Source organism: Corticium candelabrum, chromosome 22, assembly GCF_963422355.1.
Source record: "Corticium candelabrum chromosome 22, ooCorCand1.1, whole genome shotgun sequence".
Classification (NCBI taxonomy): Eukaryota; Metazoa; Porifera; class Homoscleromorpha; order Homosclerophorida; family Plakinidae; genus Corticium; species Corticium candelabrum.
The window spans coordinates 4,507,101-4,533,280 of NC_085106.1; the positions used below are offsets into that span (position 1 = coordinate 4,507,101).

A 26,180-nucleotide genomic window follows, 5' to 3' on the forward strand; every position below is an offset into this window, starting at 1 on the left:
TGTTATACGGGGAGTCAGTGTTGAGTTGGACTCTGAGCGCGACCATGTCTAACAGTACTTCTACCGTTACACTACAACGCGCGATGCTCACCTTTGCTTGAAAAACATTAGCTAGAAAATTGTTCCAGCTCACAAACATAGGTATTTTGCCGCTACCTAAAGCGCAGAACGTTAAGCTATCCAGCGAGTGTTCACACGTTCCATTTCGTCTCCGTTGAAAGAATTCAGAAGTAATTGAATTCAAAAGTGTGCGGAATTGCCCCGTGCGCGGAAATACCCCGGATTACCTTATAGACACAGACAAGTAGGTAACAGACAGCACTAGAATTATAGGTGAGGCCGCCGAACGGAGGTCGCAGTGAATGCATCCACTTAGACAGATCGATTGATACTGACTCACCTGTCGTCAAACTGAGTTGCAATTAGAAACCTCGAATCAATATGCGCCAAGAAAATTTATGTAGTCTCGCGTAGCCAGACCTTTTCTCGCCACGTTTGGTCGTCACGTGGTCCACCGCAAGAAAACGATCACGTAACAATCGTTGGACCTCAGTTGGTTTAGTACGCTGTTACACAGCAATGTGGACACTCACTCAAATACAAGGAACAGGTTGAAATCTAGGGTCTTTTTTATGATTCTGAGCAGATTGACGCTGCCATGGCCAGAAAGTCTAGCTCAATGACTTTCATGAGAGTGGCTAGCGACAGTCATTATTGATTATCGGTTGATTAGGTGTAAGGCAAATTTACCTTTTATCAGGCAAAGAGTACAGAGTAGGAAGGAAAGGTGCGCATGTCACACATTTTATTGTCTATCTATCGTTTATTTATATCAATTTGCCTGCAGATTGCGACGTTTTACTGGAAGATAAATCGGTCAGCAGATTTCACGCTGTTCTGAACGTTGTTTCTTCTACCCAGGTATGCAAAAATTTATCTTAATTTATTAAATTATTAATGATCAATTATTGCAAATAAACTGAAAGTAATAAAAATGGGTAGACTACTGTAGACAAATCAAACAAAACTAACAGATATGAAGTGCAGAAGTAAAAGGCTGGAGCAAACTGTCTGGAGACAGAAATTGCTGTATTATGAAAGTTTACCTGCTGTGTGCATGTAATGTGTGTGACTGTAACAATAATTACATATATGGTATTTCCGCGAGTCATACCAAGGGTTGGTATTTTTCAATCACCTCAGAATTATTTTGGCTATGGGTTACCAGGATTCTAGCCAGGGCAATCTTTACTGTCATATTGGGAGCGTTGCTAGACGGATGGGGAGGTTCCAACAGTCATTGTCCCAATGAGGAGCGGTTTATGGGGTTAGGTTGTACAAACACATTGCACTAAATTTATGTAAAAAGCACTTAACGACACCCGTTGGTATTGTAATCTTATCTATACTAACTAGGTGAGTCTTCCCATTAGTCACCAGTGAATATGGAATTGGTTCTAAACTTGTTTACTTAATTAATCCTAATGAAGTGTTAGATACCCAGGAGGAGTGACAGATGCTTTACCAGCAAGCCTCAAGTGTCTGAACCATCATGAATTGTTCACAAATTATCTCTCTACTAGAGAGACTACAGCGAGGTGATTTAAGTAAAGACGTATACAGAATCTCCCTGACCAGATGGTCTATCCTACAAAGCAGGAAATAGGCCAGGAAGTGAGGAGCATTACCTAGAGTTGCGTATTTGTATAGATTTGTGGGCGTGGTACTAGAGGATTTGTGTGCATTGTTTTTATTAAAACTGGTTGGCAGAAAGTCCTGGCTAGAACCTTGGGTTATTATTAGGCCGAAAGTCCAAGATTGGCAGAAAGTCCAAGCATAGGTTATTATTGTTTGACCCTTCCTGGCAGAGAGTGTACCTATGAGTGTTGGACAATACCATTCACATACAGTAAGCTGGTTCCATAGCTACCAACGAACATGTAGCAAACAATTATATGAACTGGAGTGAGAGTGACTCGTGGGTTACAGTTTACTCTTCGAGCATGGGTCACTGTTTTTTCAATCGCCTCAGAACATGGATTCAAGGACGGGTTACTACTATTCAAGCATGTGTTACTACTATTCGAGCATGTGTTACTACTATTCGAGCATGGGTTACTACTTGGGGAAAATATGGTATGAACCATTCCCTGGAAATCATTTTTAGGAGCCAGTGTATTTGCTGTTTTTTTACCATTTTACTTAACAGAGTTTTACTTGATGCAAGACCAGGTGCATTTGGTTAAGTGATGGTTCAGCAGAGTGGTTGATCTGACATTTTATATTTTAGGCATCCATTCTTATTTGATTTGATAGTCCTTTCTTGTAATTACCAACGTCAACATTTAGTTCAATTTCTTTATTTCTTGCATCATATTCACTACTGTATTTATTTGCTATTAAAATATAAACAGTTACAGTATTACAGTATTGTCACTAATGCACTTCCACATCTAGGATCATCAACTCTGTAATTAGATTTTGTTTGCTGCTTTCGTCAGTTGTCTGGACTTTTTGGTCACTTACTGATTCTAAACCATCTATGCAATAACTATTGCGCCTTGACAATCCTGTCGTGTAGGTATGTCTGATCAAAAACAAAATTGTGTTTGGTCGTGAACACCAGTTGGTCGGTCAATGACCATGATCGACCATTATATTCCACTCTGGACTGTGCAGTGCATCTTGCAATGGAAATAGCAGGAGTAGGTAGTTGGGTTTGTGTCAATTTTAGTGTGATATTAATTTTAAGCTTAGGTTGAGAGAATGTTTTGTACATAGAACAAAATTGCATGATTTGGTGTGGCCTCATAACAATAACTGCAAGTTAATTTTAATTATTGGTATATTTAGACATGATGTGAATGCATCAAATTATTCTGCACATATAGTGCAGTTCCCGAAACTACATAATTTTATTTTTACACAAAGAAGTTATTTCAAGGTTGATAGTACTGAATTACTGCAATCTATGGATAATGTGATAATTAGAGTACTATATGGAGGTCTTACGTAATGCAAATGTAACTCTTACATGTTGTAATGTGTGTTTTGTAATTCTTGTATTCGTCAGAGTCAGAATAGTCATAACGCCAATACAAATGTTAGCCTAACTGATAAAGGCTCAAAGTTTGGAACAAAAGTGAATGACAGACAACTTGCTGCTAATGAAACGGTTGCCATTCACAATGGAGATGTTGTCATGTTTGGAATGCAAGGGTCCTTCAAGTATGTACACATAGAGTATTAGACTGTGAAGAAGAACGACACTAACCCACTGTGTACTTAGAGTTGGCTTTGAGCAACTGGTGTTTTGTTGCTCAGGAATGCTTGTAGAAGAAAAGAGGGCATTGAAGCCTATAGTGAACAAGCTCGGTTATTTCTGTTGTCTTATCTATCGTGTTGGTGATGGCGATATAGTTATTGGTCATGTGTAGGAGGCAGAATCAGCAATGATTGGACAAGTGACTGCACACACTTGGTTATGAACAGCATTACAGTCACTATTAAGGTCATCAGTTGAAGTGTGTAATTTGTAGCAATAGTATTTTGGTGATTCTTGACATTGCATGGTAGAGCATAGCTGCAACTGTTTGTATTTATTGTGAATTAATTTTTGCTTATTCCTTACTTACATGGTACATTGCATGTACCGAATTCAAATTTACATATTGGATTCGACAGCTGATGCAAATGCATAGTCAATGTCTGCAATAACATAATGCATTGCAATATATTGAACACTGATGTACACATACTTATAGCATATCTAGAAATGCACTTTGCTGATATACTGGCAATACGTCACACGTAAGACTTACTGAGATGACTGAATATATACTTTTGATAACAATTTGGTGCAAGATGCGAATCTTATTTAGAGACAACCTTTATGCGTCATGTCTTTTTGGTTGGTAGAGGTGTCCCCATTTCTTGCACCTTTATATACAACCAACTACAGTGTAGAAATGTGTTGCAAAAAACTTTTTAAACCAAAGATTGTATGTTTCAATAAAACTAGCTAATGACCAAGGCACCTTGAAATCTAGTTCAACTGCAAAAGAAGGAATTTGGGCAAGTTTCAGTCTTTTGATGAAGCTCTATAGTTCCTTGAGTTCTACCTTATAAAATTTTGCAATAGACACTCTTAACTTACTTGTAACTGAGTTATCAGAGCTATTCCTGTTTCTATTGTGTTAAAGACAAACACCAGCATTTACAAGATTAACCCATTAGTATAGTGCTAGAACTTGAATGGACTGCAATGATAACACAATATGGAACATCTATCTGAATATTACACATTTCATCTTTTTTGTCATATAGACTGTTTAGGTATGTGTAGTTGGCGAGTGTTGTCTGTTTGTGCTTGTGTTTGTGTTTGAGTGTCTCTTTGTAGGTATAACTGTATGTTTGTGTATGTGAATACTTACCACTGCTTGTCTTACATTTCTTTGTTTTTTAGGTGGTTGCTGCTCTAGTGACTTGTAAACCAATTATCATACCAAGATGGCTAGAGCAAGCTTGTACATGCGTTGAGCAAAATGACCCTTTGCCAGATCCCTCACAGTGCATTGTTCAGTTATTTATTTGAATTCTTGTATGGTACTCAGTTTGTTTCAGGTATCTCCCAACATTGGCTGAGGAGTCACTGCAAAATACAAAAATCTCTTTTCTGCCTGATGAGAGAAGACAGAAACTGCTCTGTGGAAAAACTGTAATACTGCTTACAAAGAAAATGGTATATTGTACACCTCTTTGTTGATTGCATTGTAGTGATTGTATAATTGCCGTACTTACTTGAGTATTACCCCACCCCTATGGGTTTTGGCTATAGCATCTAGGAAAAGTATGGGTTGGGAGGTTACTCAATAGTCTGACACCTAGAGGTGTTAATGGGCGGAAGTGATTAATTACTTAACTAAATGACTAATGACACCACCTGTCAATGCTAAATTTTTTGGTAGTTTTTGACACTACCAAGCCATTCCTGTGATGCCAAATGACAAACTAATTTTCTGTTCAACAGTTAATGAACGAATTGTCTTTGGAATAGCTTCTGCATTTGCCAAAGGCGTGGGCAAGTGAATAATAATGGTATTAGTATTTCTACAGGCAGAGCAAATATAGCAGACAGTCACTGGAGGAAGCATCAATTAGTACTAACCAAAGGAAAAGGTATGAAAATCTTAAAGTCTAGGTCAAGTTGGGGATGCGAGATTACTTGAGCCCTGGGGCTATACTCAAGCGAGTAAAGTAATTATAAACATGATGTACCTTTTGGTCTCTGTTAGTTATTGTTTTATGACACTTACCTGGTTGCATTTGTTCATGGGTTTAATATACTGTATACATGTAAGTGACTGGCTATATACTTCTGTCTTTTTGTACTTGCTGCTTTTAGGTTATATACTCCATTACTTTCAATTTGATTTCTAAGTCAAATTGGCATTGAATGGTAGAGCTAAGTTATGAGAGATTGATTTTAATTGTTTGACTGCTTTATTCCTGCATCAATTTATTTATTAACAGAGAGTACATTTTACTATGTCAGTTGCAACATAAAGCTCATAAGTAATTTGTATTTTGTTAGACAAGCTTGTTTTCTAATACCCCCTGTTTACAGGAGCACGCATAGTGAGCCGAGCTGCGCCAGCCCGTGTTTAAACGACACACTCTATAGAAGGAAGGCGATGCGTATCATTGACATGCGTGAAGTACTTGAGGTTGATGTAGGTTGTGTTAGCTCACATTTGCAGTGGACACAAGCCAAGCTGCTCGCGTTTTCTCTATGGTTTTACAACATACTGTAGAAACCAAGCCAGTAGGGGCTGGGCCGCTTACAAGTGGTCGTGCAAAGGGGGTATCAGACTACATATGTGGAAGGTTGTGGTAGTTATTTTTAAGGTGACATATACTAAACATCCTTTTGGTAGTGACTAAGAATAGTTAAAGGATACGATCGGTCTTATTTTAGAAATCTGGTGTAGAGTGTCATGCTGTTGTCATTTTCAAAGTTGTAGTATATGTTTTTAATGAACTGTCTACTAACTATCAAAATCAGTGCCACTGTTTTTGTCATTAGTAGATTTGGCTAGGCATTCTGACTTGAAATGCCACTCACATTGTGCCTATTTGTGCTCATATGCATGTATTCACCTACCTAATAGACGTTGCCAACACTTTCTCTGCACCTTGGGAAAGGCCAGTAAGTTGGACATCAGTATATTTTAAAATGTTCAATTTGAAGTTATTTTTAAGTTTTTTTCAAATGCATGCAGTAATAATTATTGTAACATCTTTTAATGCATAAAGCAGCTATAGCAGAGAATAGTGTGATACTTAGCTGTGGTGATGGTGGTGGTAGAGGTGGTAATTCTATGAAATGATGCAGTTGTTTGTCAACTTTTCGTTAGGGATGAGGTATTGTTTTACCTGCTGCTCAAATTTTGGCCAATCATGTTAGGATCTGGTCGTTAATAAAAGCAAGATTTATGTTTAGTCTATGTTTGCTTTGAAGTTGTAGAGTTACTATCCTTGACAAATCAATGTTGATATTCTTTGATTTCAGTTTTTTGGTCATTTTAATTTTACATTTAGGTACGTAAATGCACAAGCACTACATGTTTAATGTGGAGACACTTTTCAGTTAGCCCTAAATCACATCTCCAGGCGTGTAGTGGCATTGTACTATAGACTCTGCAAGCTATAGAACAATGAAATCTATGTGCTGTTATGCCCCTTTATGATGGGCAAGTGGGGTCCTTACCCCATCTGGGCTCCTGTCAATCCGGCAGGTGAGCCCAGAAGGTACATGTTTCTGTGTAGTCCACATGACGATCATGACTAGCCAATTCGATATACATTGCAGGCATTTTGGTGACCGGAAATCTCTGAACGTCATCGTCAGCAGACCGTTTTCCTGACCACAGGAACTCGCCAACAACTGAGACAAAGCTAGAGAAACATAATAAAGAAAGACAGACAAGTTTCATAAGTTAGTGTCGTCACTGGGATTTGAACTCCCAAACCATGGAGTGAAAGCCATTGTCGCTAACCAATAAGCCATATTATTATGTCGTGCTCAACCAGATCAGTCTGGTTTGTAAGATCTTTTGTAAGTACCGGAGGCAAACCCTGCCTCAGAGGTGCTTAGACCATCAGGACTGTCTAGACAGAAGACATGACTTTACGTAGGATCTGACTGGATCCATGAAGCGTTATATTGTTGTTGTCACCCTCTAAGTAGGATAAGTGGGGTCTTGACCCTCAGCTGGGTGCCCACCAACTTGGGAGGTAAGTCCCAGAGAGGTATATGTTTTTGTGTAATCCATATGGTGCTAGTAACTGGCTTATCATTATTGATTATGTGCTCTACGGGGATTTCACCAAATCTGACAGCACGCCCAGTAGATATCAATGACGACCAGGAAAGCACTGATCCTCATTTCCAACGGTTCCCGTGCCAGATCATGGAAACTCGCCATCGACAGAAACAAGTCTACTCTCACAGACATAGCCAAATAGACAGTAACATAACCAACAGACTCGTTTTATTATATTGCTGTTGCCACCCGTGATTTAACCCAGGCCATCATGGTCAGAGAACCAGAACTGTATTAAACCACTAGGCTATTATTGTGTCGTTATGTCCCTTCATGATGGGCAAATGGGGTCTTTACCCCATCTTGGTGCCCACCAACCCGGCAGGTGAGTTCAGCAGGGTACATGTGTCTGTGTAGTCAATGACTAACCAATTCAATATAGATTACAGGCATTACGGTGACTGCAAACTTGGTACAGCATGCCTAGTGGATATCAATGACCACCAGGAAAGCGCTGAACATAATCATCAACGGACGGTTTGCCAGACCACAGAAACTACCCAATGACTGAAACGAGTCATAGTCTTATGGACAAAGCTAGAGAAACATGAGAAACAAAGACTGACGAATTTCATAATTTACAGTCATTGGGGTTTGAACCCCCAAACCATGGAGTGGTAGCCATTGTTGTCAACCACTAAATATTATGTGTTGTTATGCCCCTTCATAGTGGGCAAATGGGGTCTTTACCGCACATGAGCCCCCACCAACCCGGCAGGTTAGCCCAGCAGGGTACATGTTTCTGTGTAGTCCACACGGCAATCAATGGCTAGCCAATTCGATATAGATTGCAGGCATTATGGTGACCACGAACTCAATACAGCATACCTAGTGGATATCAATGACCACCAAGAAGCACTGAATGTCATCGTCAACGGACTGTGTGCTTAGACCACAGAAACTTCCCAACAACTGAAACGAGTAGTCTCATGGATAAAGCTGGAGAAACATGAGAAACAACAGACAAGTTTTATAATTTACTGTCGTCACTGGGGTTTGAACACCCAAACCATGGAGTGGTAGCCATTGTCGCTAACCACTTTATTATTATTAGTATGTGTTGCTATGCAACTCCATGATGGGCAAGTTTACCCCCATCTGGGCGCCCACCAACCCGGCAGGTGAGCCCAGCAGGGTACATGTTTCTGTGTCTTATTATGTGTCGTGCTCAACCAGATCAGTCTGGTTTGTAAAGTCTATTACAAGTACTGGAAGCAAACCCTGCTTCAGAAGTACTTAGATCATCACGGCTGTGTAGAAAGAAAACATGACTTTAGGAAGGATCCAAGTAGATCCCAGAAGCACTGTTTTCTGTAACTGCTGCAGTTTGTGATGACCTGGAATAATGTCCAGCCACCGTGCAATACCTGTGTGCACTGTGGCCAAAGCTCCCAAGACCACCGGAACCACCAGTGTTTGACAATGCCACATGCGGCTTATCTCCAATCGCGAGTCGCTGTACTTCGCCAACTTGTCAGCATGTTTCCTGCCAATGTTGCCATCAGCAAGACAGCTGATATCAATAAGAAGACAAGTGTTTGTCTTCTTATTTCTGAAAATTATTATTATTATTGACACAGCATTTGGCTAGAAGACTAATTCATTAAATGTGAGCTACAAAGTCTACAGTAAATTGACTTGTTTCTGTATGATCAGTCAAAAATGGAATGGCTGGTGGAACCACTATGTATCTGGACATGTTGGCAAAACTGAAAATCCGACTTTAGTTAGATCTCAGTGCCAGTGTTTCGTCGAGTCTGGATATATATATATATATATATATATATATATATATATATATATATATATATATATATATATATATTTGTACGTTCTGTTTGTACAAGCAAAATTTACTTGTGTGTGCCCTAATTGCTTTTACCATGTTATACGTAATTCTCAATTGCTTTAAGGTCTAAAAGAAGGAAGGTTTAGGGCTATATCAGCAGTCACAGCACTAACTATAAGTTTGCAGCAAATGATTAGCTTTTACCATACAATACCTCAAGATTTACAGTTAGCCGTAGTGTGAGTGTTATGATGATCTACAGTATTATCAGTATAAATATTATCAATATTATCAATATCAATATTATACATTTCTGTTGTATCATGTCCTTCTGTCAGCATTGCATATATCAATTATGTCTGCCTGCCGAAGAACCTTGCTGACTACATGTACGTATGATGTTGGCTACTTTGTCCTTATATAGTAATAATAATACCACTTTGTATGGAATGGCATCTGCTTCGATTTTGTCTGCTTGCATGCTTACTTAGTGGTCGCTGTTGATTCTCTGTCTTGTGTCTTTGTGTGCAAATAGCACGTATAACAACTGCAACAGTTATTATTATTATTGCACTGTGTGTGTGTGTGTGTGTGTGTGTGTGTGTGTGTGTGTGTGTGTGTGTGTGTGTGTGTGTGTGTGTGTGTGTGTGAAAAACATCTGAGACGTATTGTGTGTGTCTATTTATGCATCGTTTGCACATGAACATCTGCTTTGTTTATTGACAGTTTGAACGACTGCAGCTAACAATAATTAATGCTGGAGGTCGCAGTCAACTTTTGAATTACAACACTAAAGCATCTGACATGTGCAAGCTCATAGATCATGACACAATTGTATTATCTGTTGATCTTCCTCAAAACTGTGCTCCTCAAGAGAAAGAATGGGTTATGCGAGCAACAAAATTCATTCAAAAGTGGGGTAGCTACATGTTTTATTACATTTCATTAGAGATTGATGTTTATGTTTGTTTAGAAACCAACGTCGGTTAATTCAAGAGTCTCAGCTTGGACTTGCAATTCTTCATGTGTCATTAGAAAATTTCTGCAACCCTTTTAGTAAATGTAAGTTTAAAGTATGACCTTTCAGCAGCGTTTGTGGGAAAACTAGCCATTAGAACTAACAGTGAGTATTGTGACCTATGTATTTAGTTCTATACTAAATATACTTGTGAATTTTTACGGCAATGATTAACTTAAAACTATATTGAGGAAACAAGAAGCAACACGCAAATGGTGCTTTGTGGTGTTAAAATAAATTAATATTTTGGACTAATGACACAGTAGCATGTATCTGATGTTGCAGCGGTGTGTATGTAGACCATGTCTTTTCAAATATATTGTTCTTGTAATTAGTGACAAACAGTATGTTTTAGTTTTATTTGCGAAAGTGATAGCATACAATGCTACATTGTATACGAATCCACTTTGATCACTTTGTCATTAATTTTACTTTGGTTTAATCAGTAGAAAGATCATACAATATGTTTGAATCATTCTATGTTAGATTTTCTTTCAGCAGGCATACAAAGGCTTCTAAATATTCTCAAGTGACTTTCATGATGTATTCGTTATGATTAAAAACACATACGCATCTTATTGCTTCCAATATATTGGTTATGGTAGAATGAATGTCACATTACATTAATTAAGATTGTTATTTGTTGACAGGTCAGCAGTCAAGTCAGACATCGGTCACTTGCACTCAAACTCAGTCACTTTCTATGGCTGGACCTGATCATTCTACAAACGAACGTCCCCTTCAGAGATCAAATGTAGATAACAGTTTAGTGGTACAAGATGATAGCAGTTTTAGTCAACAAAATCCTTCAAAACGGCATTGTGGAGACAAGAATACAAGACAAGTTGTTGATTTTTGGTTAGTGGTAAACATTCGGTTTATCTAGTGTATATTGTGTAGAAACAAAGCATAGCAGACTGTTTGACTGGAGGAAATGTAGGAAGGTCAGCTTTACAATTTTTTGTTATGAACTGATTATTGAATGTTCCTTTCGTTCTGTAGTAATATACCGTACTGTACCTCATTTTGGGCATTTCCCCGACAAGTTCCCGACATATTTCCTGAGCCTTTACTAATCACAAATAGTAGTAAAGAGGCTATTCCAACTACTTGTGCTTCAGAAACGGCAACGACAGCTACAGTGGCAGTCACAAATGGGTCTGAACGAGAACAGGAAAGTGTTGAGGAACCTGACATGAAACCTGAAAGGCAATGTCTTATCAGCGATAGTAGTATGTTTGCAGACCTTCCATCAGGTCAGCAAATAAAGTACACACGCCAAACTGCAGCAACTCTTCATGGACAGATGGTTGGTTTTGTGCAGGTCATGCTTTCAATTATAGAGAAAGACTGTTGCTTGTGTGCTTTAGCGTTCAAGTTTCAGTTGTATAATTTATAAGGACAGAGATCTTCCATCGAACATTACAAAAACTGAATTCAGAGATCTGAGCTTTGTAGCACCACAAAGAGAGTCATTTGCATCAAGCAGAGACTCTTATGGTTTTGATACTAGTGGTGTCATCAACGTCAAAATTTTTAGAAAGGTAGACATTATTTGAGCATTATTGTGTAGACTTTGCAAGTGTACTATATGTTAAGCTAACTTTATGTGTCCTCAAGGCCTTTATGATTGATGAGAAAGCGTCTCAGGCTGTTTATCCCAATCAGTTCTACGTACATGAAAACAAAGCTAAGGAGGAGTGGAGAAAAGAAACGCTGGCTAAGGTAGATAGTCATTTGATAGTGAACAACACTAAATAACACGATCTTTGTTAGATTGCTGAAGAGGATGCCAAAACGAGACTTGAATATGAAGAAGAAGGAGAAGAAGAGAAAAATTTGTTTAAGTGCGTTTTCTGTGTGATAAGAATTCAAAGAATCAATAAGCAATTGTTGAACTGCATGTGATAGGTGGTAGTGGCCCATCAAGAAGGCTAAAGTGTGATAGCTGCAAACTGATTGTTTGGATCAGGATTAGGATTTTTGTTGGTAGATTAAGGTAATGTTTTAATAGAACTGACTTAATTAGTCCTGCAACTGTTGGTTAGTTCATTTATGTAATTGAAACTTGCATCAATTTGTTGATCACTTTACTGGTCGTATGATGCTTTTTCCATCTTGGACTTTTAGAAGAGAAAGCTAAAAGCAAGAGATAAAAATTATGAAACTCTATGTCTCTATTGCATAGGTATCGTGAAAACATCATGATGTGTTGTGGTGTGTTGGTGCCCAGCTTAAAAGAAGTTATACTGTGATCAATCGTTGTCTACTTCGAGTCTTGAATGGCACAGAAAAACTATACATAAGGTACGCAATATGAAATTATGACAAATCAGTGAGTCTGCAGGTAAACAGAGCGTTTTGAAAGTGGTCCAATTTAACGCGTTAAGAGTGTGGTCCAAGAATAGCCCGTCAAAAAAGCAATCTTCCTGCATACTGATATAATATTATCTAACAACGGGATCTTGAACTGTTTACCAACAATTACTTTACTACGTGGCTACGCGATGACTGAGCTCAGGGCAGTGTAAATGGCAATTAAGTCAAAATGCTATAATTTGCTTTAATCAATATTAGTTATTAATTCATTTATATTTCCAGCCAAGACCGGACTGACCGGACCAATTCCTACGGCCTTGAATTAGGCCTCTGAAAGTTCGAATTATCTTCTTGAAGAAAGTGGTCCTGCTAAGGCCGGAGTAGCCCGACCGTCTCCTAGGGCTCAGGACTATTGGCGAAAGTCTTTACTATAGGACAATGCAGAGTGTGTACATTCAGTCCTGTTGTATTTTATCAGTCAGGCAAAGTGAAATTAGCTTGGGGCGGGTTTAAACATGCATGGGCGCGAGGTGTGTGCACCCACTGTATGCAATAGGTATGCAATGTACTGTAGAGGTTGCTGCACAGAAGGACGTGAGGCAGCTTTTTCGTCTTGTGGTTCAGTACTGCTAGGGCTCCTCCAGGTTTTAGCGCATCTCGTTATTTCAGGGCTCGCGATTTTAGCACACTTCACTATGTCTATACTACAGATGGTCTACAATTCTCGTTGTTCAGAGTTACTGATGTTCCAAAACTACACGTTCGCCTTGCTCTTCCGTGCAGCGCTTGGCGTCACATGACTAGAACGACGTCACAGCCTCGACTAGATAATGTCATCTAGCACTTTTCCTGCAGGGCTGGCAGTATGACCGTGGCTTGCAACTGCATTCTGCAAACCAGTGGGAAAACCAGCAGCAGTCGAATGCAAACTCTGACTCGACGTGAGATCCTAGGTAGCATCATTCCTCCTTGGAATTGTACTTGACCGGTGCATATTGTCCCAATCAGCCTAGTGCAACGGACAAAAAGCCACCTTTGACTATATAAAAACTGCCGCTAAACTGAGAATGCTGTCTTTGTGCGTGGCAAGCTAATAAATTCGCGCTGACCTGACCAATAGAAACTCCCTCTAACTTCGCGTTTAGGCGTGGTCTTGACATTTGTGGACTTCTAAATACGTAATGCTTAGAAATAAGCTCTAATCAAATATCGCGATACCAAGGCTTCATGTGTGAGTCACATGTCTACGTAAAATATGAATTTGAATCTAGTGCACAAAGTCGTTTAGTTGTAAATTAATTGATTAAATATGCAAGTGTCGCCTAGAACAAGCACCAATTTCTGTATAGTATGGAGTATAGTGGCCGAGTACAAGGGTATACGGGCTACCTACCTTCCAATAGCAATTAGTATGCAGGTGTACATTCGTCGGTTTGCCTCGTCTTGCATTCTTTTAGGGAACTCGCGCACACTGTAACTGGTCAGTTTTATACTATTAATTAATTAATTAATTAAGTAGATATGTTTAACAGGCGTTTGCAAACGTACAGGTACGTAGTCAACTATGTACACTATGAGTCTGGGTTACATACATGTATAGTGTGTAAGAACAAACGTATCAGTTAGATAAAAGCCAATAGGAAGTGGGTGTGTTCCGAAGCATCGTGAAGTCTAGAGAGCCCCCATTTCTAGACGTCACACTACGACCTTGTCGTGTATTTAATCGAACCTCTAGTACCCAACTCTGTCTCTATCGGTACAATTTAAATTAGCATTAGATTTCTTTGCGTTCTCATATAATACTAGAGTAACACTACAAAGCCATGGAAGATTTTTTTCGTTTCCAGTATACGAGGACAGTATAATCAAGCTGACGTAGAGACCGACGACAAAAAGATTTACCATCTTGTCAAACTATGGACATCCCACAGGTCTACTAGGATATGATTACACAAGTGTATTCCTTGTGAGAGCATGCGGCCCATGTTTCTGATGTGGTGTTGTATGTGTAAACATACAAACGCAGCAACATGGCGACGTGTACGAAGCGCATGCAAATGTGTCTTCCGTGCCTGTGACAAGGTTCCTGTCGTCCCCGAAGGAGCTGCCAGAGTAAGCAAACAAAATGTGTTCCTCTTCAAAACCTAGAGCGATAGATTTGTCAAGACAATTCACTCGAATTCTTGCCGGATATGACGTGAGACCACGTGACGGACACGTGTGCGCTAGTCTCGCGTAGCCAGAACCTTCCTTATATGCGCTCTGGGCAGCCGTCATGCATAGGTGTGACGCGTGACGTTACACTACCGGCGACCTGGCGAATGCGACAACGTGCTTGTGGACGGCTGAATTCAAAGTACAGTAAGCTCATTCGAATTCTTTTAGGCTATAATTTGGATATAGAAAGCAAGGCTCCATCTCGGGGAAACGGTAACAGTTACTGAGAGGCGGAGTAAAGACTACCGTCAAAATGACGGTTGGGAGAGGGAAGTGACATTTGGAGTGGGGAAAACAGCATTTACTGACGGTTGGGACAGAATTGGAAAGCCCTACCATGCCTAATGTGGGACCATAGATGTAACGACATTTGCTAGTGGTCTTGATGGTCCCAAAGTTGCTACAGAACAATACATATTCTCATGTCAGACATCTTAGCGAGTGCATGGTCTCCTTGTTTGTTGTTGACCTTTCGCACAAGAAATGGTAATGAGTGATTGTGGTTGCAGCAGGTGTTCTACTAATTACTGTTTATCTTCAGTCTCATGTTTTGTACAGTACACCCTTTCTCTTCTAGGTCAGCTCATAATTCCAGTTTTAAGTCAACTTGTCATTGTAATAATACTGTTATCTGTCTGTCTGTTTGTCTGTGTTATGTTGCATATGATTCTAATACAACTAGAGAACAGATAAAGTAATTTTATGACGTCATTACCAAATGTGTCAACATCAAACATTTGATGACGTCATTAATGACGTCATATTTGACGGTTGGCAAAGTCCCAGCTAAAATACTGTGAATGTCAAGTTTCACATTTGTGTATTTATTGTTGCATCCCTGTGCACTACACACCTGCCATGACACATGTAAGATATAGCCTCGTCCCCAGACTCACGTGAGCCTGGCAGTGTCCGGTTCCCGTATAACACTTTCAGCCTCCCGTTCAGCTTCCCGTTATACGGGGAACTGGACACTGCCAGGCTCACATGAGTCTGGGGACGAGGCTAGTAAGATATATATCATCCAGCGGCAGAACAGAAATTGTGTGACATGTCTCTAAATTTACGATCCTATTTTACACCTAGACATAGTTCAACAAGTACATTTATTACGTGGTTTTACATGGGAGTTACCCTTAGAGCATGTTGGCATAATTTTATTATTAGCAACAGCAACTTTAAGCGGGGTGAGTCTGTAAAACTACAAACCTGAACAAGGAAGTTGCATGGATGTATTGGGAAAGTTTCCGGCAAATGCAATATTCTGATATATCTAACTTCTAAATTTTCTTATTGGGCTTTGATTTTGTTTTAGGAAAATGTTGATAACTTCTGCAGTGTCTTCAGTTGAGAGGTTGGAACATTGCTATGCTAATGTATGCATGACTGTATGTGTGTAGTGAATTTCATGGTCTGGGTGTAGACGTTTGCCGGTAATGATTTCCCACTGGATTGATTTGCCGTTTGCAAATATTTTAATCATGAAGCACATCACAAACATTTCTAATTGTTATAATGATTTTCTGCTTGGTTGATGAACTATTGGCACCAACTTTTGGTCTGGGGTATAAACAATTTAATAGGTAATATATTTATTAAAGATTTTATTGTTGTTGAAGCCTGCATGGCCATGGAAGTTTGATAGAGTAACGGCTAGGGGTACAGCACAGTGGATACTGCTTGAACAAACGCAATTAGTAAGGATTGTGTGTAAGTTCACGTGAATCAATTCTTGAAAGATTGGAAATTTGGTTTAGAGAAGGCAGTAAAAAACTCATTGGAGAACAGATCCTGTATAATGAAGTTGTACTGTAACAATGTTAGAACCCCAGGTTACCATTGACTGCTAATTGTCAGGAACATCTGTTGATCATAATGAGATCTGCCAAGGCCAGCAGTGTAATTCCAGGTGGGTTTGCATTGTTTGTCATATTCAGAAGCTGAATGAAGAAGCACAAAAGTGCTAAACCCTAAACTCAGAGTAATCCTCTGCATAAAATGATTTGATTTCATGTAGGCAACGCCACGGCAACTGGATTTGCTTGTGTCGTTAGTGTTGTGCCGACGCAAGGCAAGTCAAAGCTAAAAAAATTTTTGTTGGGTATTTCGAATTGTATTGTGCATGTGCTAGTTCGAGATAGAGTGCTGACTTATGCAAATACGTAACCGGATCTAGTAGGCGGTGTCTCGATCCTACAGGAAACACAGTGATCGCTAATGAATACATGCAGCCAAAACGTGCTTGAATTTTGTTGGACCAGCGCTAAACTTATAGTTCAGGTACATCCAGACACACTCGCAGTTTTGAAAAGGGCACACTAGACATATCACATCACTAGTATGTTTGTTTAGAAACAACTTAGTAGGTGCTGCTGCAGTCTGGACCAGAGTGATACAAGAATGATTTCAGAATAACCTAAGCCTATCAGCGTCTTAAAACCAGAATATTGGCTCTAAGTTCTGATTGGTTTGGTTTAGCAGTAATTGATTATCCTAAGTGCACTAAATCGGCGCTGATGATGCGCGTGTGAAATCCTCCTTGACGGCTAAGACGCCAGAGCCATGACTCAGAGCAGATACTGGTGCTCGCACGCGTCTTAGTTTTGTTTCTGCTCCAGTTCTTCAATCGATTCGAGCTTATGCATATGGTGGCATGCAGGTCAGGCACAGCAGCGTTGGTGGACCATCACCTTTGACAACGGGTCCAGCAGTTACGTACCCTATAGCTAGCGTTCTGCTGCTGAATCAAAAAGCCATCCTTTCATGCCGTCCACCAAGATATCACCGCAAACACATCTGACGTCGCTTTGTTCTTAAGGTACCAATACAAATTCCATCACCAACATGCCTTTCAATAGATGACTTTGATCCCTCATTGCAAAATCTTATATAGCTACTGCCATAATCCGTATGTAAAAGAAATAATGTAAGCACACTATCTAGTTATCTCGTATTTGATGCTGCGCGTTCTGTCATTACCAGAATTTACTCATGACGACCCGGTAACATACATTAACGTAATTAATTAATATTAAGTCAATTGTACTTTTCAGTATGTTCAAGAGAGACACTTTGTGAGGATGTTTTCTGGCAAACTTTATTCAAAATTGCATCATAGTCTATAGTAGTGAAGTGCAAGTCCATTGAGTTATTCTTGACCCATTGTAGACTTTATATGCTTTGTAGACGTTTCAGGCCGCTGATACCGCACTGAAAACTACAACTGCTTACATAAAGTGCACACGTGGTCCTTAATTAATAGAATAGGGATGTGAGGAAATTAGTTTTTGTTACATTGTTTGATAGTGCTCTTTGATCTAATAATTGATGTCTCCCTCGTGGTTGCCCCATTTTGCTTTCCAGCAAAGCAGTTACATATCTAGGTTTTCTGATGAGGGAGGGTCACCATGGTAAAGCTTTGCTCCTTCAGTGGCATGCACACTGACAAATTTCCAACAAACCGGAAACATAGGACAAACCAAACGCAGTACGTTGGTGAACCATGCTGGATCGTTTCTCTAGCAGCTCTCTCAAAAGATGGTCTAGGAAAGGGATTTTTTGTTGCTCGTGAGGGGTCTGCGCTAGATATGTTCTAGTGGGAGACAAATATCTTATTAGTATTATTAGTATTATTTTAATTGTCTATTTACAATATTGTCTTGGCTCTTCAGCTGGAATATTCTCTCTATTTTGCTGGGGTCCACGACGTCACGGAATTCATGGACTATCAGCACCAATTGCTTCTGCCTTTTTGCTTTCCTGTCCTTACTAGCGACCTGAATATATCGTGGTGTTTGGGCACTCCAGGCATCACCCTGGACTGGTTACTGATGCACAAATCTTTTACCGCCAAGGATAGGCCACGTGCAGGACCTTCGGACACAGTATTAGACACAGCTGAATGTCCATACCCAACAAAATCCAATTAAATTATTAATTCCATTCCAATAATGTTGCTCGGAAGACAGCAACCAATGCTATTGCAAGCGGAAAATATCATACTGATTAATTTAACAGATATCAACCAGCTACCTTAAGTAAGTCCTACAATAGTAGGAGCAAAGACGAAAATTACTTGTGACATTCATTATCAGCATACATTAGATCACCCCTACACTCGACTGCAGTAACCTCACGTTCCTTGGCAGATGTACTAGAAGAATCATGAGCAATATTATTTCTTAGAGAAAAACGTTGAACTATAATACCACATGTCCATATAAGTCATGCAGCTTGCATCAGTAACTTTTCTAATCTGTGTTACAAGGGATTCGAAACAAGGTGAAATAATTATATATCCTTAGATATTCACATTCATTTGTTTTACTTGTTTTATGCGTGTCTGCCAAATACTCAACTAAATCCTTTTGGTTTTCATATTCAACCTCCTTAATACGATTCAACACAAACCATTAATTAAAATGACTGTACGGCCGGGAAATGCACATTACGTAATATCGATTCTCGTATATTAACACAACTCTACATCTTGTACGCTGTTATAGCCCTTGTATGTGCGAATCCTAGCTGTTGGTGTAGATCTTGTTGACATACTGTGCACAAACCCGTTGCCATTACTCGTTGAAATGGGTTTCAACGAGTTACGTAAATACCCCCCCTTTCCCCTCCCCGCTTCGCAGACCATCTAGGCAGTCCCTTAGATTGGGGTGTTCGAGGGAGGGTTTGGACGAACCGTCCGGTCATCTGTTATGTCCGCTTTCGATCAAATGTATTGACGTGTAGTACGCGATATCCTATGTAGTGTGATATGTCAAACTTGATGCTATCCCTACGTACATTTCTCCTCGTGTTTACCAAAATGTGTTTTTATTTCTAATGTGTGTGTATATAATTCGAAAGGCAAAAAGCCAACGCTACGTGTTTGCGACGTAATTGGTGGCCACGGCCATGCATGCCAACGGGATGCGAATCTGTAAATGTGTGGGGTGGGGCAAGTGTAATAATTTTGACGTCAAGCTCACTCTCGAGCTAATGTAGAATACATGTACACGTGTACTCGTGTGAAGACTCGAGGTATGTGTCTTTCACCTGTTATGGATGACGACTCAATGTGGAAGCGCTATCAGAACAGAGTGTGAGTGACATACATTCCTTTATTGTGCTTAGCCACAGACTACTAGGTCGGTGCTGCGCATCCATTCTCACCGTAGTTTGGCGGAGACGATAGTACAGCCCGTATACAACGGAACGCCGCCATGGCCAATATTCGAACGCAACATGAGATGCTTTTTTAACTCCATTTGGTCATGATTATTGTAACATTCCGTCGATTTCTAGGTAGGCGTGCCTGACATGCAATGTGACAATTGCAATCCCGGCGCACAAGTGTCAGTGTTTACTAACTAGGGCTGGTTCACAGTATGCCATGGAGACGTGACGGACCGTGACGGATCCTGACGGACAGCTCTACGTCCTGTTGAATACATGTACATCCCGTTCCGTTAGTTGCCATTCCCTCCCTCCATGAATACGTCATCCTCGTTTAGCCTGTCCCTGATTGTGTAACAGTACCTATAATCATTTCCTGTTAAAGGTCTGTCAACTTCTGACGTAGCGGACAAAATAGAATCGATTCTATTTGTCCGTCAACGCTCCATGGAGCAATCCGTCCGTTGTCAGTCTCCCAATGCGCCTTTGATGTGGTTTGATGGAACGGAACGGATTGCTCTCTGTCCCATATTGTGAACCAGCCTTTAGACTATATTTTTGCTGCTGATTACCAAAATGAAAATATGGAAGGCACGTTATTAATGGTTTGACGGTTTAAAAATTTGAAAAAATTTAAGTAACTGTGTGCGTGGGTGTCTGTGAGCATTGATAGGCATGTGTTTGCGTTTTTGTTTGTTTCTCTGTCTGCTATTTGTTTGTTTCATTCTCTGTCTGTCTGTCAATACATATATTTTCAAAGAACAACTGTCTGTCTGTCTGTCTGTCTGTCTGTCTGTTAGAATCATTTATTTCTTACAATCACACTATCATACATCACAGCATAAACTACTCGACTAAAGCTAAATGCTTTATAGTGTTCATAGGTAAGTGTATACATATTTTCTGTCTGTCTGTCTGTTTGTCTGTCTGTCTGTCTGTCTGTTTGTATGTCGGTCTGTCGGCCTGTCTGTCTTTTATTTCTTACATCAAACTATGATGCAATTCTGCCAAGAACTACAGTACAACTAGACTAATGTTCACTGAAAGCTAACATTACAGCAAACTAAAACACTTATATATAACTAAGACTAATGAGGAAAGAATTGGGTGCTGAGAGAGTGAGGCCTTTCAGACCCACCGCACAACATGCTAAGTTTCTGTCTGTCTGTCTGTCTGTCTGTCAAATCTTTATATTTCATACATATGAACTATTACAAGCTATAGATACGAAAGTTCGTTATATATCAATTAGACCCACACGGGTCTCTAAAAATTATCAACTTAGGTTGCATGCAATTGGACACTATATATGTCACTAATGTCATTTTCTTTGCTTCGTGAGCGGTTCCTTTGCGTTGCACCTTTGGAGAGCTACTGTCTGTCAATACATATATTTTCAAACATTGAGCTATTATTCACCATCCAAGCAAAGCAACTAAATACTACCCAAGCCAATAGGGCTTGGTTCTTCCTACAACTATTTATGTTTATGTGGCTGTCTCTTGAAACAATCTTCTTTATTTGTCTGTCAATCACTCTAGCATTCGATTGTTGTAGACACACAGAAAACACAGATCTCCAGTATGTCTTGAAGGTTGATGCATTTGGCTTTTTGTCTTCGTCGCTTGATAGCTGTGACAGTTTCTTCAAATAGTCTTCAGATTTCTCTCCCCAACAGCCAAAATGTTTGAAGGCTATAGGCACAAATGTTGGTCGAAAATCTTCAGGTGTCTTTACCTTACAATACCCGTAACATCTGCAACTTCAGAGAGAGCCTTCTCAACTCTTAGGAGGCTACTGACCTACCTACGATCCACTATGATGGAGAAGAGGCTAAATAACTGTTCATTCTTACATGTGCACAAAGAGTTACTGGATGACAAGAACTTGGTAGACGTTGCGACCAATTTTGTTTCTTGTACCGACGAGCAAATAAGGTACTTTGGGGGCCTTAGTACTAGTGCTTGGTAATTGTTTTACCGGAATCTTGTATTGTGTTTGGTATGAGATTAATTATATAATGGATATCGTAAACGTTTCAAAATTTGTAGGCTATATAAAGCCTTTAAGGACAGTAGCTTCTCAAACAAGCGGATGGTCACGTGACTCTGGGAATTTGTTGCCAGCACCCCCAATCTGTAGGAGTTTCCGCCGCCACTTCTCCTAGTCGTACTTTTTGATCTTCAGATTTTCTCTTCTGGTTGCCGCTGCTCTCTGAGTTGTAGTTGATAAACTTCTATGCCATTACTCCAGGGATGCGCTAGAGCAATATTCTATTCAAGATCTACCCTCTGTCTGTTTGTATGTATGTATGTATGTTGATTTTATGTCACTGTCATGTTCCTAAACTGAGTTACCTAACAAGGCAAATATTTCCTGTTGATTTGCAAGCAGCAGCAAAGGGACATGATAATATGACTAGATTATCGTTTGAAACCATTGTACGTTACAATCATCTGAATGATATCAATTGGAAACAAGGAACTTTAAAGATCAAATTTGTTGGTTTTGGATTGACACAGATAAGTCAAATTTCACCAACAGCTTTCTTATCTTCATGGTGTCAAGCCATGAAAGACTTAACGGAGAGATTTTTATCATTTTTTGATTTAGTCATCTATGTTCAAAGCAGTAAATCACTGCCAGAGTCAATCGGCTCCACTGCGGCCTCTTCCTATCAAGCTTTACTACAAATGCCCAAGTCAAACCACGAAGATGGAGAACAACAGTCTCTTGATGACCTTATCTCATATCCAAAGAAATTACAGCATTGATTATCCACAAAGATTGCCAGTGATAGTGCTACTGATATTATTATACAAGCACAGTCTGATAGAGATGCAGCACGGTTGAGGTTCCTGCAAGGATGAGGGGCTGGTGCATGGCTGGATGTCATCCCCACTTCTGCTAAGCACGCTTTAAAAACAAACGAATTTTCTTTAGCATCTTACCTGAGGTTGGGAGAGGCTCTACCTTCACCAATTGGATTAAAAAGTGTGATAGTGGTCATGATTTGGATGAATACGGATACCATCTTTTGACCTGTAAATATGGAGGTGGATCTGTGTGGTCTCACAATTCAGTCTTAAATGGGTGGAGTGAATGCCTGTCTGACCTTCACCTTCCTCATCAAACACAACCAAGACATAAATACATCAATACTGAAGACCGTCCAGACATTACAATGTTTAATCCAAATACGTACTAGACAGAATTGGGATCTTGATGTGTCCCTGGCTCATCAATGCAGTCAAGACATTATTAGGAGGGCTAGCAAGGAAAATGGTCATGCTGCCACGACAGAGAAGAGAAGAAAATGAAAAAATATTTAGAAGAGCTTGTTCCAGGAGGATATGTATCAAGATTTTTTCCTCTTGTGATAGAACATTTTGGGAGGTGGGGCACAAAGTCAGAGAATTCTTTGCACCATTTGTCACAGCAGTCAGCAAATCAAGAAGCCAATTTTAATGCTTTCATTTTCATGTCGTATTGGAGATAAAGATTCTCTACAATTCTGCAAAGATGTAATACCAAATTATCAACTGTCACCTAATCATGGTGATTTAGATAGATTATTTGATTTTGACATTCAAAGTCAAGTCCAATAGTTAATGACTTTGTTATTTACAAGGACTGATTGTAATTTTTAAAAATTGTAGCATATGTACAAGTACAATTTGTATGAGAATAAATTATCTGTCTGTCTGTCTCTGTCTGTCTTCTTTCACTATTGAACACAAAAAGCAAAATTTTACAAGAACACTATAGGTAAAACTGCTAAGCTAAATGTCTGTCTGTCTGTCTGTCTGTCTGTCTGTCTGTCTGTCTGCCTGTCTGTCTGTCTGTCTGTCTGTCTGCCTGTCTGTCTGTCTGTCTGTCTGTCTATCGGCCGCTATGATGAGTCGGCAGAATTGTTTCTGCAAGAACTGGTAAACATAGGCAAAAGCTATTGGAGATACCAAACAGCAGTCGAATTTCTCACTGACTGGAGGCGACGCCTTTCTATTCTATCTCGCCTCTCACATGGTCAAGTAGAGAGACAAATTTAGAGATAGGGATATTCAGTTTTATCTATTAAGTTGGAATTGATGAACAGAGTAATGGACTGAGGTGGATTTGTATACTTTGTCCTATCTTTATAGTTTAAAATCAATGAAACAATCTGTCTGTCTGTCTATCTGACTGACTGACTGACTGACTGATTGCATGCCTGACTGCGTGCGTGTGAGTGTGCTCTTGTGTGTTGTCTAATGTTGTTAGGTAGTCGTGTATTTGTGATCATAGGGTTGTGCGCGTACTTATTATTACAGGAAGAGTACACGTTATCACATTTAACTTCTTTGCAGACAAGTTGCAACAACACATATTCCAAGAATCTTCTATTATTTGGTGCTTTCGTGTTTTGTTGTATTTCTGCTGCTAAGCTATTCAAGCATTGGTCACAAGTAAGAAAATGATACGTGTGTGTGTGGGTGGGTGGGTGGGTGGGTGGATGTGTGGGTGTGTGTGTGTGTGCGTGTGTGTGTATGCTTGTGCGTGCGTGTGCTTGTGCGTGCGTGGTGGGTGGGTGTGTGTTGTTTGTGTTTGTGTCTGTGTCTGTGTCTGTGTCTGTGTCTGTGTTGTTTGTTTGTGTGTGTGTGTGTGTGTGTGTGTGTGTGTGTGTGTGTGTGTGTGTGTGTGTGTGTGTGTGTGTGTCAAGATATTTGCTATGTAGATTAGCTTTAGACAGTAATGACCATGTACTGTTTGGTGTTTAGTTTTAGTGTTGAATGTACTCACAGTGGGGAGTGCATGTGTATGGATATCTAAAAATGTATTATATAATTTTTTTGACAAACTATTGCCCGACAAATATCTATCCGTACAGTGCAACCAGCCACCACCCCAAAACTGTTCTAAGCTGAACAAGACATATACATGTGTGTGTATGCAAAAAAAATAAATTGGCAAATGATAAGAATAAACGACGTCACGTGACACAGTTAATATGAAAAAACTTTGAATCAACTTTAATTATGTTATTTTACTAATAATTATATATTTGTGCAGCTAGATCGAGTCGTTTATTTTAATAGTTGCTATTGTGGTGCTGTCTAGAATTCTAAATATACGAAGAAGTTGTTTGCGTTCTTCACCATCCGACGTTTCACCTCCCAACCCACTATGGAGCTCTGTCGGTTGTAACGCGAAATACCCTCTGTTTTCCTGTCAGTCCGACTGCAAGAAGCGCGGTAGAGGGCTAGGCAATTTGGTCCCTGTCAATGCAGAACATTTTCGACATCCTATCCTTCAGAGGCATTGGAACAGTTGCGCAGTCGTTGGCTCATCAGGCCGTTTGCTGAAAACTGAATATGGACGCCACATTGATGATCACGAAATTGTCGCCAGAATCAACTACCCGCCAATAAAGGGATACGAAAAACACGTTGGATCCCGACCTTCCGACATCCATTTCTTTGGAGACAAAGTAGATAGATGTTTCAACGAAATCCACCCTGAGACCAAGCTGATGGTTTTTCCTCTCCCGTATGACTCAAACCGTAGAGACGTTTCTTTCAGAAGTTGCGACTCTAACAGAAAACTGCCGTTGTATTCAATTTCAAATTATATCATGAACTTTGCCAGAACGCTAATTTACAACTATTCACTAGCCCACCGTCCTGCCAATGTCAAGGCGGATAAGGTCATAAACAAAATGGCGTCGTCAGGTTTTCGGTCGGTTGTTTTCGCTATGATGCTGTGCAACCACGTCGATGTGTATGGATTTGGACTGAGTGGAGATAAAGAAGAGCCGGTTCATTACTTTGAGAAAAGCAGAAACCACCAACTATTTTTTATGTATCACTATCCTAATTATGAATTTGAGCTCCTAAGCCATTGGCCAAACGCGACATCGTCCGACTTCTATCCCGGCTTTGGCAAAGTACGGGTGTTTACATGAACGTCAAGCAGAAGAATTAGTATATATATTAAACAAATGTATACGTCTGTAGTTCATATGTTAAATAATTAATTTATTTCTTTATTTTACACTACACTAAATTGTTTAGCGTTTTCGTTTAGCTATAATTGACTGTATAGATGGCAACATCAATGACTACATGTATCTAAGCTAAGGACCCATTTTTATAGTCAAGCCAGCATTTTCGTTTGCAGACAAGCTATGATTTAAGTTGAGTCACTAAGCAGAGCTCTAGCTAGCACAGCTTATATGCTCAAAGTTTGATCATTAATATATAGAGATGTGTTTCTGTTCAATTGTTTAAGTTAATTAATTAAGCGT

The 26,180-nt window shown here is 39.7% G+C and overlaps 2 protein-coding genes across 4 annotated transcripts; both read left to right on the top strand.

Moving 5' to 3' along the window:
- Window positions 1-526: 526 nt before the first annotated feature.
- On the top strand, window positions 527-26,155 carry LOC134197220 (nibrin-like). 3 transcript variants are annotated; one of them, XR_009972608.1, is made up of 21 exons: window positions 527-610; window positions 734-787; window positions 848-921; window positions 3,074-3,228; window positions 3,290-3,375; window positions 3,438-3,511; window positions 4,466-4,569; window positions 4,624-4,741; window positions 9,901-10,088; window positions 10,148-10,236; window positions 10,843-11,036; window positions 11,093-11,136; window positions 11,195-11,501; window positions 11,563-11,736; window positions 11,813-11,917; window positions 11,969-12,039; window positions 12,104-12,191; window positions 12,381-12,499; window positions 16,044-16,082; window positions 24,244-24,342; window positions 24,995-26,155. XR_009972608.1 is itself a non-coding variant. In XM_062666503.1 (17 exons), exons 1-17 carry the CDS (start codon window positions 580-582, stop codon window positions 12,108-12,110), a joined length of 1,875 nt encoding a protein of 624 aa, XP_062522487.1. In that variant the 5' UTR covers window positions 527-579; the 3' UTR covers window positions 12,111-12,356. The 3 variants fall into 3 exon arrangements, 1 of the variants encoding a protein (XP_062522487.1); XR_009972609.1 differs by lacking the exons at window positions 24,244-24,342; window positions 24,995-26,155 and adding an exon at window positions 22,289-24,233; XM_062666503.1 differs by lacking the exons at window positions 12,381-12,499; window positions 16,044-16,082; window positions 24,244-24,342; window positions 24,995-26,155 and having other exon boundaries at window positions 12,104-12,356.
- On the top strand, window positions 19,732-25,838 carry LOC134197770 (CMP-N-acetylneuraminate-beta-galactosamide-alpha-2,3-sialyltransferase 1-like). Its single transcript, XM_062667121.1, has 2 exons — window positions 19,732-19,823; window positions 24,995-25,838. The coding sequence occupies exons 1-2, from the start codon at window positions 19,732-19,734 to the stop codon at window positions 25,836-25,838; spliced, it is 936 nt and encodes a 311-aa protein (XP_062523105.1).
- Window positions 26,156-26,180: the final 25 nt, after the last annotated feature.